Source organism: Anopheles merus, chromosome 2L (genome assembly GCF_017562075.2).
Source record: "Anopheles merus strain MAF chromosome 2L, AmerM5.1, whole genome shotgun sequence".
In the NCBI taxonomy this organism is placed as follows: domain Eukaryota; kingdom Metazoa; phylum Arthropoda; class Insecta; order Diptera; family Culicidae; genus Anopheles; species Anopheles merus.
This window is the reverse complement of record NC_054083.1, coordinates 51,998,266-52,014,611: the sequence shown is the minus strand read 5'-3', so window position 1 is coordinate 52,014,611 and position 16,346 is coordinate 51,998,266. Positions and strand designations below refer to the sequence as shown.

General features: G+C 46.8%; 1 protein-coding gene and 3 non-coding genes across 9 annotated transcripts in view; 2 read left to right on the top strand and 2 right to left on the bottom strand.

Moving 5' to 3' along the window:
• The window catches only part of LOC121594513 (coronin-1A-like), a 30,304-nt gene that overhangs the window by 10,252 nt on the left and 3,706 nt on the right, over positions 1 to 16,346 (bottom strand). The window contains exons 1-2 of one of the 6 annotated variants that reach the window (XM_041917838.1): positions 1,746 to 1,835; positions 453 to 864 (exon numbers count right to left, since the gene is read on the bottom strand). The exons of 4 other annotated variants lie outside the window; for them this stretch is intronic. In XM_041917838.1, coding sequence (XP_041773772.1) covers positions 453 to 488 — 36 coding nt within the window. In that variant the 5' untranslated portion in view covers positions 489 to 864; positions 1,746 to 1,835. Of the gene's footprint in view, positions 1 to 452; positions 865 to 1,728; positions 1,836 to 16,346 lie in introns of those variants that run through there. One more of the 6 variants, XM_041917840.1, reaches the window with a different exon arrangement.
• On the top strand, positions 6,952 to 7,023 carry Trnae-cuc. Its single transcript has one exon. It is a non-coding gene; the product is annotated as a tRNA-Glu (tRNA).
• On the bottom strand, positions 7,494 to 7,565 carry Trnae-cuc. The gene has a single exon. It is a non-coding gene; the product is annotated as a tRNA-Glu (tRNA).
• On the top strand, positions 8,049 to 8,120 carry Trnae-uuc. Its single transcript has one exon. It is a non-coding gene; the product is annotated as a tRNA-Glu (tRNA).

Genomic DNA, 16,346 nt, shown 5'->3' with positions numbered 1-16,346 from the left:
CCATACTCATAGCATGTTTGCACTTTTACTTTGCGGAACAGATAGGAATCGAATCGAAAGAAGCGCGGATGGAAAACAAAACAAACCCACGAATCCGCCAGTTGTTAGGCAATCGGTTGGAAGTGGCAAGAGCCACAACAAAATTGAAGAAGATTTATCACACCTTACAGTGGAAGTTGACGAAAAAGAGAGAATACATTCAATAAATTATATATAGTTTATGCTCTTTTTTATGTTGCTTATTAACTTCGGTGCTCAGTGCTCTTGAAAGGCATCGTTTAGCAAGTTGTATAGCATTCAAAATTGTATAATTGTGAAAACAACCTTTATTTAGGTGAAAGCTGAGCGAATCCTTTTACAATTGGAATTGTTAAGGGACAAGGATTTAGGGACATTTTTTGCACAAATGCACACACACAAGCAAAAGTGTTGTGAAAAGGCAATCAATTTACATTGAACGTTGACGAACGCGTACAAACACTACTCATTTTGTGCGCGTTTGTGTCGCTTCTGGTTGTATCTCAGTAGAAGAAGGAAGCAACACACAAATCCTTGTGAAAAGGCTGAAGAGTCGGCGAGAGAGTTCTCTTCCTTCTCTTCACCACACGACTTTGGCGTTTGCGTTGGCACGTGCGCACGTGCTGCGGCGGAAGACACAGGTGTGAATGAGTAGATATTGGATGGATGCGGTTTGCGGCACTTGGTTTACGCTCTTCTCCACTGCTTGCAGCTACACTACGGCTACTACGGCAAAAAAGGCTTGTCTAAATGCGTTCTTCTTCTTTTCACACTACACACCACTGCACTATTTTGTGCAATTCTAAAAACAATACTGTACACGGACACAGACACTTGAACACGCACCTAGAATGACAAGACAAACACACACAAACGATAAGCAAAAGCTTTGTGCAATATCCTCCAAAAACGGTGACTGCAGTCGATTACACGGTTGAAAGGACCCAAAGCATTTTATGTCCGCATATGTCCACAGCAACACTGTTCATGATGTCGTAAAAACTTGGTTTCATTCGTGCGCAAAAAAACACAGCCAGTTGGGTCGATTTTTCCCCTCACAATTTAGCTCCCGTTTGGCAGTCGCATTTGCCGCAAACATTTATACCGCGTTGCGAGGGGGAAAAACACAGGATGAGTCACTTCACAAGGACGACGACGGCAGTGTATCGCTCGAGTAAATTCCGATGCACTACCACCACCACTGCTACTACTACTACTACTACTACTACTACTACAAGCAGGCGAGTGTGTCCACCCACAAAGGACGAGCTAGTAGGGGAAGAGTCCCTTTTTACTACGATAAGCCTCGTCTAGTGAGGGAGCGGCTTACTGGTGGGTGTGTATTTATGAATGTACGCAGGATGTACCACTCCACCCTCCCTACACTCATACAGATGCAGCATAAAAGGACGACTTTTTGCGTGGATGATTCACTTGGGTATGCTTTTTGTCAAGATTTCTATATCAAGAATAATTCTAATTCAATAAAGTTTAATAATTCACACATCACTGACAAAATGTGGCAATCTTGTATTCTTTCCAGCAATAAAAGCCGTTTTCACTTTCGCTTGTAATGAAACTAAATTTTGGTCCTTCGAACCGGATGCAAAGCGCAAAGCGAACCGTCCATTATAGAATCTATCACTGATTTCATCAAACTGTTAAATGAAATCTGCTTCCATCAAATCATCACCAAAAAAACACACACACACACTCCAATACCACACCTCTCCTCAACGTGAGGGTCTGTCTACGGGGAACGCGACACTAAAACGATCCGAACGCGTCTAACGCCGCACAGCGAATAGCAACGCTGCGAACAAACGCGCTCGCTTCTAGCGCTGCGTCGCTCAGGGGTCGGCAAGCTTCTGCCTCTCGACTTCTGCATTTATCCGCTCGAGTAAGCAAAGCACTTGTTCGGTATTACCAAGAAGATATTTAAATTCCAACAGTCAACTCTTGATTGAGCAAAGTTGTTCTTCTATGTAAAGAACAACATCGTTTTCAATCATGTATATACATTGACCACCCCTGGCGTATCAAAAAATCCAATACTCTTTCTCGCTTGTTCGATATTGGCGAGAGACTCTCCGGGCGAGAAAGTCGTCGGAAAACGAGCTCTCACACTCGTCGGAAAACACCTCACACGAGGCACCACCAGCAATGAATATCGAGAGTATGAACATTCGTGAACCTTTCTCGCGCACCCAATAAAATGATAAAAAAACTTACGCTCTCTTAAATCCCACAAACACACACACAAACACATTAAAATATGCTCTTACTTTCCTCAATATGCTACACTGCTGTGTGATAAGCGACCGAGGTGCAACTCTGGTCTGGTTGATAACGGCAGGTTCAAGCTGGCTTGAACACACTTTGCTGTTTTCAGGTTTCAAACATGCATGCCCATTTCCTACATTTCCTACGAGTTTGTATTTAAATGAGTTTGCTTTGTTGCTGATGGTGGTGCTGCTGACCGACAAAGAAAATAAAAGTACAAACGAAAGCTCATAGCAATCCAAAGGGGCACAACCACACCATATACGATACAAATTAATTATGCCATCAAGACGGACGCGAACCGCGGCCGGGCGAGTTTAAGATTCCGGGGTGGAAGTGTCTAATTTGCCCCGCGCGCGAGAGCTACGATACCTTTCGGCAGGGTAGCGCGCCTCTTGAGGTACACACACACAGATGATGATTTAAATTAGATTCGGATCAGTCCATTATTGGCGCGAAAGCCCTGGAAGACCCTGCTGCTCTTAATGCGTTTGGACGATCTTCGAACTAAGATAACACCGCATCGAATGTAACAGCTGTTTTTTTCTGGGGGGTTGTTGCTTCACTCTAAAGATACGAGAAACACAAATAATCAAACGATACCAATGGGGCGGAAGACTCGAAGAGGATCGAAATCAAATAAGCAAGAAATCACCACCAGATCACTGTTTGAAGGAAGAAGTACAATAGGCAAAATACAACAACAAAAAACCACTCCACAACAAACAAGTAGAGCGGCATTGGCGGTTAAGATGCACAGCATAAGCGGAAATCTTGAGTGAGGAAGCAAAGCACACAGGCACAGGAGGCGAAGAAGGAAGTACCGAAATGATAAGTGATGCCGATTCCAACAGAGGCACGAGAGAGCACTGACCGCCGGCGGGATGCAACATGCGATCATGTGTATCTCTCCGACCACACTTTGACCACTTTGTTGAAGGAACTTTGCATTGCGCGGGATGATGAATCGAACCCAGCATACTTCCCCTTCCTTCGTGGGTTTTCAAAATGTAAGAACAAATCAGAATTTTCCTCCCAAACTTCCATGCCAAAATATTTCCCACGCAGAAGGAAACTTGCCATGCAAATGGGGATCCATTTGAAACATCATCCAAGAGAAGAAGAAAAAAAGATCCTCTCCATTAAAATACCTACCACGATTTGGGATAGGTTAAAGCTCTCGAGTGGTTAACGAAGCTCCCCATACGGTTGTGAGCCATTCGTTTTGGACATTACGTGGTGATTTTCCTAACTTTATCCAATTTTGGAGTAATCCCCTAGGGCCCGACTGCACCTTTTGTTTTTGCTGCGTGTAACTTAATGCTGTTAAGCTACATTTAACAAGCTCGTCCAAACGTTTGATAATTGACCTTGATAACGAAGCTGAGCGTTGCTTTGTTGTCGATACAATCGCGTGTATGACCGGTTAGCGAAATGAACGACCCCCACGGTTCTAGGCACAACACGACAGGTGTCAAAACGCTTTAAACGCAAGGCATGGGACAAGGTTTCGCGCGATCGATTTGTACGACTACTCCGTTTCTGTACAGCTGTCAACATGTGACCCACTGCCTTGGATGGGAAGACATTCCCCTTCCTGTGCGTTCCTGTGGGAACTTATCGCACATGGCGCACAGTCGCGGTTGGGCGGCGCCGCCCGTGTGCCTTTGCTTAGTGGGTCATATTTACACACCTTTGCTCGGTAATTTGTGTTACATTGTTTGTCATACAACCTAAACTTCTCATTACTTCTCGGGGAAGAGAATGTTTGCAAAACCCTGACCTCAAACCGATCCTCCACGCAGTTCCACAAACTCAACCTAAAAACATCAACAGAGATAGTAAAAGAGCTCGCACCATCATCATCGCCCTTCGCTTCCCGGGAATGAGTGGATCGAATTGATTGATTCGTAGTTCCGTCAACACCTCCCCCACCGAACACGACCAGTGCGGGGGTGCGCTCTGCTAAGCATGTTTGTTTTTCTTCCGCTCTATGGCGCCATAGAAAATCATGACCAATCAGGCCCGCCCGCTGGGGTCTGCTGCACTGCGCGGAAGTACAGCTCTCCTTGTACACCATGACTAATATGAAGCTCTTGCGCTGTAAGACATTCTGGCACATGCTAACAAGAAACCGGCGTCCACCGATTGGCGACGTTTCACGCCTCAATTATGTCATTAGCACATGGACCTGGCCGGGGGCTGTGGACTTTTCGCCCCTTCCGACTGCTTGGCCCGCTAACCCATTTTTTGTTGCTATTCTTTTTTCCACCTTGACACACCGGGAGTGTCTCTACAGCGCTGTTTAGCACGCTTCCAATACCATTCTTTCCTTTTTGCAACTGGATGCACGTACAACACGCCAAAGCGACCTGAGAGGCGGTTGTCTTTGGAGGTTATACTGTTTCGACTCGATGTGTTTCGCTTTCGATGACGATGTGCACCACTCACAAATAAGGTCGGGAATGGGTCAGCAGACTTCTGGAAACAATTGCGATCGCTCAATGTCAAAACCCAGACCCAGACGCGAGCGCGATAGGGAAATGAAATGAGCCCCGTCGACCGACATGGCATGGTGGTTTGTATAGTGTCTACCAAGCTGCAAGGCCATTCGGGGTCGGCGGCAGATACACTGACATCCTTTCTGATGACTACTTACAGCGACTTACTACTTCGACATGGATCGATTTTGCAAAAACTCGTCTTTTAGTTCACCTTCGCTCATATTTACCTGCAACGAGAGGAAAGAACAAACGAATAAGAAATTAATTACCAATTATTTTACGATCCTGCAAGTTGATGAGCACAGCATTTTAATACAATTAAGAACGGATCAATACAGTATACACGTTTTTTCATCTGCTCAAAATCCATAATACCGTTGCATAAGAACGTCGCCTCCAGAACACCTTCGCTCACCCTCACCCAAACCGACAGAATTATCCTTGCATCCATTAATCAATTCCAGACACGACCGAATCACCAAAACTTGACGATTCTAAGAGAAAGGACCGGAAGCGCGAGAAGAAAACACATCATACCGTCTAACGACGCTCCTCTTCCTTGTCGCCCGTACCGATGTCCTCTCCAAACATGTTTGGGAGAAGTAAATAATGTACATGTGCCTGTGTCGCCTGCGATGGAATGGGGACCGGCGATGAGTCATCACCACCAAGAAGGATCTGCGCAGAATCCAAACCTCACCAGACGACGCGTTCCCCGCGGTGGACGGGCGAGAAGTGGGGAGTGTAATGGAAGCGCGGAAAGAAAGCTCAAGGACCTCGAGCTGTGTGAGGGTGGTAGGTAGGGCGACGAGAGGATCGCTACCAAAACAAATAATAACAAACGATAGGAAACCGGGCGCAGGGGAGCACACAAACCGTCTCGCGTCTTGCAGCAACCACCTTCCGGTGGAAAGATACAAAAGAACGAAACAGCGGAACGGCTTTTTCCCCTTTGGGGGTTGTTTTCCACCCCACAATTCAGTGCCGGGCTGTATCCCTTTTGTCCATTGACAAAGGCAGGATTTGATCCTTCCCCGTGCGTGGCCTCTGCTGCGGGCCTTTCATCGCGCCGTCCTTGTCAGCATCCACGTCTGTCTGATCGATCGATGCAACATGTACATATATGTAAAACTCGCTTCTCTCGAGCGACAGAGGGGTTCAGTGGGAGTACGAAGAGTTGTCACATAGACTCTCTTTTCCTTGCCACAACCACCTCCTATCTTCTGTTTTCACCCCATTCGTCTAATGGTTCTCCCTCGCCGGTTGTAATGATGCGCACATGATACGCTTGTTGATACAGTGGAAGAAACCAGCGAAAGGGGATTAGGCCGGCAGGAGGGAAAGGAGGAACAGAGCACACACACACACTCACACACCAAAATTGCATCATGCCCGGTGTTCGGGGTGAACGAAGTGAGTCAAACTCGCGGACGTGAAATAAGTTAAATAATTCATACTAAGCTCACCCAGTCGTAAAAAAATGGAGAAGGGAGAGTGACTACTGCAGCAACATCAAATGCATCCATCATCGGATTGCACCGGATTGCTCCGCTCACTCAGAAACCGGCTGGTGGTGATGAATTTCCTCCCGTCAAAACATAACAATGACAATTTGTTGCGCGTTTTCCCATGCCTATGTCAAAATAGCACCAAACAGAGAAAATGCGTCGCGATGCAGCAGCCGGCGTCTGCAATCAAATATTTAATTACACGAGCGAAAAAAAAAATGTAATCCTTCCCTTTCCTCCGGATGCGTTTCGTGCCGACAGTGATTTAATATGGCTGGTAACCGGCTGCCGAAAAGGAATTAAAAATTAATTTGACAATCAATCGGACAACTCACGATGCCTTGTGTCACTGTGGTTTTTTTTTTGGGCGTGTGGAGGGAAGTAATAAAAAGTGTCTCGGAGATGATTTACTGCTGCTGCTGCTGTACAACCGAAATATGGCTCTGTTGCACTGTTGCCACAATCAACGTGTTAAGGGCTAATAAGGAAGGCATTGTAAAGCAGGCATAAAAACAGTGTCATTGATTATTCAACTAAAATAAAACAATAATTTACAAACTATGCTCCAAATCTATGCTATGCAGTTCGGCAGCATAGCCAGCGATCGGGTGCGTTTACAGGGCCACCCTCCCCAACAGTCCCATATTGTCTAGTGGTTAGGATATCCGGCTCTCACCCGGAAGGCCCGGGTTCGATTCCCGGTATGGGAAAATACTTCTTTTGCTTTTTTTTTGTGGCTCCGCAAGCCACATGGCGATGGATGAATCCGTTGGCTTTTAGATGGCTTGTCAATTTGACCCTTCACCAGGAACTCTACGAGCCACTTTCAAAGTAAAGACATGTTACTATTAGACATGTTTTGTATTTTCGTGGTTTTCTAATTTGTTTTATTAAAGTCTCTGTTTGATCCACATACTAACTAAGATCGTCACCACTAATTTGGCCCGCAAAGTTTGTGGATCATTGGCGTTTCTGCATTCGTATTTGTACCATAAAACGAAACAAGATGCGCCCGTATATGTGCCATGTGTAGTTAAATGCTACAACTGTACTATTTCAGATGTATGTTTAACATTATCTTACTTTTACTTATTATTTTAGTAAATATTTGCCACTTGACGACCCAGCAACCAAAAAGAGCTTTCCCAACAACGACGACCCGCACCACCAAAAAAGAGCTTTCCCATACCGGGAATCGAACCCGGGCCTTCCGGGTGAGAGCCGGATATCCTAACCACTAGACAATATGGGACTGGTGACAGAAGCGCCACTAGCACCCTATTTGATTCACGAGACCCCATCACAACTCGAATGCGTGGATTCTCTCTAGCCTGTGGAGCAGTTCTGGTCGACGTAGTGAATTCAAGTAAACACATTGACACTCATACCTTCATCTCAAGGTGATACACAAATCTCCTCAATAGTTTAACAATTGAATCTCATATTCATAATTGCTCACTACAATTTAATAAGAACAGTTTGGAATCAATCATGTTTAGTAAGTAACGAAACTTTGAAACCCGTCAAAGACCAAAGGGTGATATCAAGGGGTTCTGCGTTTCAGCACTGTACGTTCTTTGGGGATGTGCTCCACGTTAAGTTGCCCATTCGCTCACGTTAGCTCTCATTGGCTCTCATTTATCCCACCCCTTTCGAGGAGCTCAACAGAAAGAAAGGGGTGTACGCGCATGCTGCATTGCGTATTTATAGCGACTTTGGCTCCTCTCTCCTCATCTCCCATATGGTCTAGTGGCTAGGATATCTGGCTTTCACCCAGAAGGCCCGGGTTCGATTCCCGGTATGGGAACATACCTTTTTTCTTATTTTCCCCGTTCAACCAATTCGATTTTGAAAAAGCTATTCAAAGAAACACTACATTTTGTGCCAACTTACAACATACACCTTATGATATCATAAAACCATAACAATTTGACCACACAAAAAGCTCCACATAACGTTGTATCTAGCATATAACCTTAACAACACAAAAACGCTAACCAAACAGCTGAAGTGAGCACATGTGCTGTAATACCGTTTGTTTTGCCCTACCAACTCCACAGCTGTAGAACCAACGGGAACATAGCATCTTTTTTGCACAACCGAAATGCCACACCAAGAGAGCACAGCTCGGCAGGGAGGATTTATGTTTCGCACTGTCGAGTCGCAGAAACAGCCACCACACCATCATTGCAAGTGCCATTATTATCATCATGTGCCTCCAATGTCTTTACCAATCCGTCCCCGTGTCTCGCACACATGTTCCACAAAGCATGTCATCCGAAAACTGTTTGCTCGCGGCAAGAAGGGCGAATGACACGATCGCGCAGCACACATAAGCTCCAGCACAGCATAACAGCAGCAGCAGCAGCAGCAGATGATGATGATGATGACGAGGAGAGGTTAAGCATTGCTCTGCTTTGATCTGCGTTTCTTAAGAGCTCGCGATCACTGAGGGAGTTGTTTTCCGCGTGCGTTCCCTGGTCCCTTCCCTATGCCAATAGCCTTTCGGGGTGGAATTCTTAAACAACCGGGAAGTTTACGTTCCCCAGCCGAGTGGTTGCTAGAAGAGGAGGACACACACAATCAACTTAAACGCACAACACAACCCGTTGTGCCCTGCTCTCCATCTCTGCACGAATACGACTAGAATGAACGAGACGCAATGATAACGAAAAGTGGATTTAATTACGTCTAATTAAGCAAAAGCCATTGCCCTGCGGATTATCATGGGACTCTCTCTCTCTCACACACTTTCTGGAGAGTTTCCGTGCAACATACATGGTGCTCCCCAGGTTTGTTGGGGTTAGAAACAAACAGGAATTGCATTCAACTCACACAAAAACTAACAACACCTGCAGTTTAAGGTCAGCTGCATGGGTTGCGCTCTTCGCTTAAGCCTATCCTTCAGCTCCAAAATCATCCAATTATGCAACACACCATTTGATTGAAGCACCAAATTTTCCACTGCTTTTTATTGCGCCGCCAAAAAGTGACTGACTCGTCGCTTTTGGAGGTTGTTGCATGGAGTTTCAGGAAAAAAATGTGGGGACACAGCAAATGAGATTTTGCTTTTTCAGCTACCACCCTCCTCATTCAGACTCGAACTTGTGAAAGATGACGCTGAACGTTAAAGCTCCACCACACCAACAAAAAAGTGCATTTCGCATCATAATAGGACGACGACAGTGGCAGTGGCACACAAACACGCTGCTGACCACCGCACAAGAGGGGTGGTGCGGCGGGGGACTGCAAACAAAGCAACAACAAAATAGCCACCAACCACCAACCAAGCACACCAAAATTAACACAAACTGCTCTTTTTCCCAGTTCTTCGTGGGCTCTCCTCCGCCAAGGCGACACGTGTTCAAACAGGCCAAATTTAAATATGAATGAGAATCAACAGTACGACGGGGCAAGGTGGAACACCAACACCAACCAACTCCTACTCCTTCTCCTGCACCACTAAAGACCCTCACAATGGGGTTTCACATTACATTGCACACGGTGGTCGTAGTCGTCCAACGCCGGTCATTTATCATTCAAATGCATCTACATGTATTATTTTCCACCCCAGGGTCACAGACTAGAGACTAGAGAACGGAAATTTGCACACTTACAAAGAGACAAAAAGTGTCAAAAAGGGTTCCATCTAAACTAGAGCATTTGCTAGGGCATAAGCATAAACAACATTACCCATACACACTTCCATTAACGAAACCAATTCCCCAGTTCACTTCTCCCTCCCCCTCCCAACTCGATCGTCCACTCTTGTTTCAGATGCAAATGAGAAGAGCGCTCGCGCCAGTGGACTGGATACTGGAGAGAGAAATTGAAACAAAAATCCGTTTCAAGCATATTCACACGCATCGAACTATTGTTTCGGTATGGGTTGGTGAAAAGAGGAAAAACAGCCGCAAACTGTAGCGCACACACACAAAGACACAGACACAGATTGTTGTTTACGTTGTTACAGCGGCGCCGATAAACAAAAGCTCCGTTGGTCGCGCGTTGGCACACACCGTTAGACCGCGTTTGTTTACGGCGTCGTTCCGTTCCTCTTTTGCTGCCCAGCGCTTGGGACAAGTAGCATGAGCGTGTGCATCATTTCGAGCACAAACCTCTTCTCGAAAGTTTGGAGAAGTTTGCTGCAAAAGCAACAAGTGCGTACCGATTGAGGCCAATCTTTGAAGGAGGAAATTTGATTAGCCAAACAAAACAAAAAAAGAAGCCTTTGTGAAGGTAATCAAAGGCAGTAAAAAGTAGTGCGCGATAACTTGGGCGAGAGGAGGTCTTTGGCGGGATGTGCTGATGTGTGCTTCAAGGCGGCTATAAACTATTGAAGGCCTATTACAAACCCAAAGTGTAGATGGTTCCCCCAGACCAACCAGGCGTGTGAGAGACAAAGCGCTGCATTCTCTGCTGTTGGGAAGACGATGCCAGCATTCGTACCCGTGTGTGGTTCAAGGATCAGCAGCAGCAGCAGACACAAGATGAATGTACAATCCTACATGATGACAATGGCCATAATTCGCAGCTTATTATCCATCCCGAACGAAGGAACGAACGAACGATCGGACGGATCCCTGATAGAGCCTTATTTGGAGGTAGAGACGGCTGTAAATGGCCATCCAGGGGAGGTTTTGCTCATCAGGTATCGGGGTACAAGCGCACAAGCGTATCTTCGTCGGCATCGTGTTTCCAGAAATTATGGACCACCAATTCGGCTTCCAGGGTCAACCTGAAAATTACCCTACCCGAGAGCGTTTACCCAAAACGAGGCCGGCTGCAAGAGGATGTCCTAATCATAGGAGAAAATCTTCTCAACCTCAATGATCTTCCCGACCCACGCTTACGCTTTTCTACCTAGAAAGGAAAAGTCACACCAAACTCTACCTGAGGATATTATTTTGGGAGAGAAAAAAACCATCCTCTTCTTAAGATCCCTCCACACAAACACACACAAGAGGAGAGATCCGAGCGGGTGTAAGCAGCAATCATCATCTGTGGGACATTCTTACAGACTACACCGCCGTCCAGCCAGCCAGCCAACCAGCCAGACACAATCTGAACTGCGCGCGAATGTAATTGTTTGGTGGTGTTATTATTTTTTATTATATCGAAACATCAACCTCGGCCCGTCCACAGAACTGCGGCCGCAATGTTCGCAATGTTCGTGACCATTCACTTTGCCGATCGCAAACCCGGATCATCGGCCCCGGGAAAGGTTGTGCGCCATCCAACCGCCTTGTTCCCTCCTCTGCCCCATCACACCAGACGACCTGATTGATGAGAAGTCCCGTGAACGGGACGGTGTGTATGTGTGAGTAGTACACGAAAAGTTCGTCGAACTTTCAAAGTCATGGTTCACCTCACCATTCTTCGGCGCTTGGGACAGATGACGCTTGGGCGCGGGAGAAGGTAATGCCTATGTATCTCCCCCCACCCGGCCCGTTATAATCGCGACCCATCGCGGTGTGCTGATGGCATCGAAAGCTCAACCCGTGCTGGCTCGACGAGATCATCATTATCGCTGCCATCAATCTTTTTTGCCCGGGCCGTAGCCGCAGCGAGACCTTCCGAAAACCAGGCCGTCGCCGTCTCCCCATCGCCATCGCACCTTTCTAGACCGGTGCCGGCAGATCCTTGCCTTGTTGGGGATCTCTCATCGATGATGTTTCCGTCTGTCAGTTTTGTCTACTGGCAAAGCCATGGGGGCCACGGGAAGGACGGGAAAAGTAGGGACGACTCCTTGACACAGTTTTTCTCCCGCCATTGGTGCTGGAAGCGATTGACACGAAATGAACGTATCGGCGCAAAAGACATCAATACGAGGAGCTTGTGCTTTTTGCACTTGGTCGGGGGGCCTTCCAGCGCTCAAGTATACATTGTTGGTGTGCTTGCACCGTAATAGATTCGATTATTTATTAAATAAAATAGTCTTACCACCACCGCGCCACCGCGATCATCCCACAACAACACCCCTCCCCCATCGTCTTAGTAACTTGAAACAGAGTCCATAAGGAAACACTCCAACCCCGACCACGATGTCTCCCTCTCCTCTCCAGTCAGACAAAGTTGCTACAATGTTCCATATACAAGTGTGGCCCCGCCGCGTTCGATGTTGAATCGATACGCAAAATGGCCCTCCCGTCTGTGTTCCGGTACTTGGCCCCCGGTTTCTTCTAGAACACGAACTGGGAACGAACGAATTTGGAGTGTTGCTGTGTGTTCGAATGTGTCTGTGACTTGAAAAGCTGTCCAAAATCGGCAGGCAGCTAGCAGCAACAAAAAATCGAACGACACAGCATTTCAAGATAAATAATGAGGTGGTGAGGTGGTGGAACGAAGCGTAAAATGAGAAATTAATCTTGCAATAACCTTCATGCCGTGTTGCTTGCCCTTTTTCCTGTCTCTCTCTCTCTCTCTCTCTCTTTCTCTCAACGACTGCAACTGAACGACTTGCCACGCCGGACATGGACGGTAATAGCATTTTCCAAACTGATAAACCACAAGAATCCAGGCGGAAAAGCGACCGAGGAAATTGTACCGAATGCGAACGTAAATCGTTTTGACATTTCGACCGAAGCGGAAATATTCTGACGAGCGATTGAAAAGGGCAACAGATTGGGGAGGAGTTGGGTTATGTACCGTGTTCACGTCAATCTACTATATCCTCCCTTCCTTTGGTGTTTTGAATCCTCTCACCCAAAAGGCATAACTTTTCTTTCCTACAACTTTTTAACATTTTCTATCTTATTGTAAATTAGTTTGGAATTTTATAAAAATAATATTAGTCGACGAAACTCTGCCACTCTAAATTACACAACAAGGCAAAATCAAGGCTTTTTTGCCACAACTTTTGAGCCTTAAATCACGATTGCAAGTGATTGGCGCTATAAGAGAGGACTATGGGGGAAAAAACAACTACACCACACTGCAATAAATACACGTTTACACAAGGGCAGAACATTGTCATGTCATTGCAAACGCACACAGTTTCACACAGTGTTCGGGTAGGTAACCAAAGAGTCACACTGTGGACAAAAAGTCCCCAACGAGGTACGCGCGCTGGCTGGCGACCCCAGAGAGGGAAGCATTGGAAAGTGGGGGATTGGTGGTTGAGGTAGGAAGAGATAGCTCAAATCAACCACTTAGAAATTGATTGCCACGCTTACATGTCCGCACGACACATTACAAAAAATTGAACCAATAAATGCAGGTTGGTTCCCCGCTCATATTACGATAAAGCATTGATTCTTCCGTGTGCGAGCCTGAGTTTGAACTACGAGATAAGATAGGTGTGTGCACGGCACGGCGGCACTCGAGCAGGTCGTCGGAGAGTAATACGACCATTTAAACAACATGGCCCCTTAATTTAACCCTTTTTTGGACAGATCGAAGGGTCACTTTTGCTCTGAAGTCTTCCTCCCGTGGCGTCCCATTTAAGTGGGTCATCACTGTTAGCACATTAATTCATTTACATTTATCGACGCAGTACGCGGGAATGGTTTATGTTGATGCAACGGCCCTGTGCTTACTAATTAACCCCACTGGAGACCCGTTCCCGGTGTGGTGTGGTGTGTGTACATGTGTCCTTTGCATAATTTAGCTCCAAGAATTAGCACCCAAAACAACGCCCGCCGACGATTAGCTTTGAAATTCCATAATTTTGGGACCATGATTACGAATTCCTGGCACGATGATGACAACACTTGCCCCAACATAAAAACAAAACAAAAACGACACCGAGGAATCGCTTCTAGATTAGCTTCATATTAGACAAAAACGGTACCGAAGGGAATCCAGAACCGTAAACATGTTTCCATTATGTAGGTCCCATAGAGCTAGAAGGCCCTTCACCTTCAGCTGCAAGTGAGTGCACATGCAAGATTTATATCTAGGAAATTGAAAAAGAGAGTTCAACCTTCTCTCCCTGCTTCCTTGGGACACACCATAGTGGTGTGCAATTCTTTCGTTGACCCCGTGGACATGGACAAGCTAAGCAAAAGGCCCATCATTAGGCAAGCGGGACTAGCCATCCGTCGTCGTAGTCATCATCGTCATCATCATCATCGCCGTCGTCAACGGTAGTGTTCGGATATGTTACTAAATAGAGCTGCTTTCTGTGTTCTCAGCAACTGGCAGCACAAACCTAGCAGCAAAACGGGCCCATCTCTTATTCATTACGCACACACTACGGGCCATGGCCACTCGACACACACAAAGAAGGCAGACGGAGTGTCGCCCCAGCGAAGTAAAGGTGGCACTTAATGGCACTGTACCGATATGCTGGTGCCACTCTCTCATCCTTTCATGTTAGCATGCGAACCGAACCAACGTGTATGTGTGTGGGCTTCAATCGGGAAAAAGGGGTGGTTTATGTATGCAATCTCCACCACCCATCGTACCCCTTGTGTCGTTGTGTCCACGTCTATGAGGAGGAATGGCGGCGCTGTCGTGCTAGTAACCGGTGCGGGGAAATTGACGACTGGCGCCATATGATGATGCTGCCGGTACACAGAGGCTCTGATGCACTTGCATCACGCACTGTTGCACACATGCACGTGGGGGGAGAGGTTGTGCCTTCACAGGAAATGTACTAACGGTTCAATCGAGGGTGAGAGTACCAGGAAAAAGCAAAAGAGGGAATGAACTCTCTACTCGCGTACGTGTTCGCGACTAATTTCCAACAAAGACTGTATTTGAGCCCCTTTGTCGGGGGAAATGGGAGGGAAACATGGAAGAGCGAGCTAATCGTGGCCGCAAATAGTTTTGAATCGTTCTACGCCGACCGGGTCATGCCGACAACCATGGTCAAAAGTGAGACCCTAGGATGTCGATCCTACTAGGTTATAGCTTCAAGATGTTGCGTTTATGAAGTCTTACGCGCTTTTATGGTTCGTCTCGGCGAGTTGCATGGAGGGGGGGGGGGGGGGGGGGGGGGTCTGTATGACATCATTGTCGGAGCCACAGGCAAACGAAAATGGAAGTTGAAAGCACACAAATAATGTGAGGTTACGAACCTAAAGTGCAGTGCAGCGCAATGCACCACTGCCCGTACCACTTCCATATTTATATATATATATATATTTTATAACACACTATAACTCTTCCTACTTGCTCGCGGTAATAGCAATTAACGTCCACGTCTCTTATCTCCACCATCACCCCCTAAGGTGCCGTCATCACTTTCCAGTTTACCTGAGCCATCATTGAAATTCTACTCCACACCACCACTCCGGCCATGAAACCAGATCCCAAACTCCAAAGATCCAAACCAACACACTTCCTCTTCAAAAAGTGGTTAGAAATGTTTCCAATCCCTCGGCCCGAGGTACTGGAAAACAGTTACTACAGATCGCCGAATTCAGCACTGACAGCAGCATCAGCAGCAGTTCAATGATCGATGGCGACGAAGGTGTCAAGTGCCGTACACCGCAAGACCAAAGGCGTAGGAGCCACACCAAACTGACACACTGTTCACACCCACCCAAAACGACACCAAGTCCATTTCGAATTGGCAAATCGAACGAGAGCGCGTGGTACTCACCATCACCACTCCAGAGAGCTCTGGCGAGGATTCTGAATTCACAAACGTCGTCGGACATCCGCCCAGAGACCCTCTGAAGAGCACGTCCCCAGAGCGCAAACACAAACATACACCAGCACTGAGATTTGACGGAGCGTTCGTGACACGTTCCAAAGTTCTCCCGATACGATGATGTGATCCGTCAGATATGCGCCTTGGAAGGTTGTGGGATGATTTCTAGAGGCGGAAGCAGAGGCCGCGACAACCCAATCCAAATGCGCAATAATCACTGTGTGGCGGATGGAGGGAGGGGGGGGGGTCGGGTGGCGCGAATCGTGCTCGCTTGGAAATGATTATAATAAACCAAAGCTCCCCTTATCCCTCTCTAGCCCTACTCTGTTTTGCCGACCGAACGGTTAGGTCCACACTGTAACGTTCGAGTGCCCTCTTCACCATGTACTTCACGGCTTCTTCCACCCTCGTCGTGGTCAGTCGTTCGGAAAC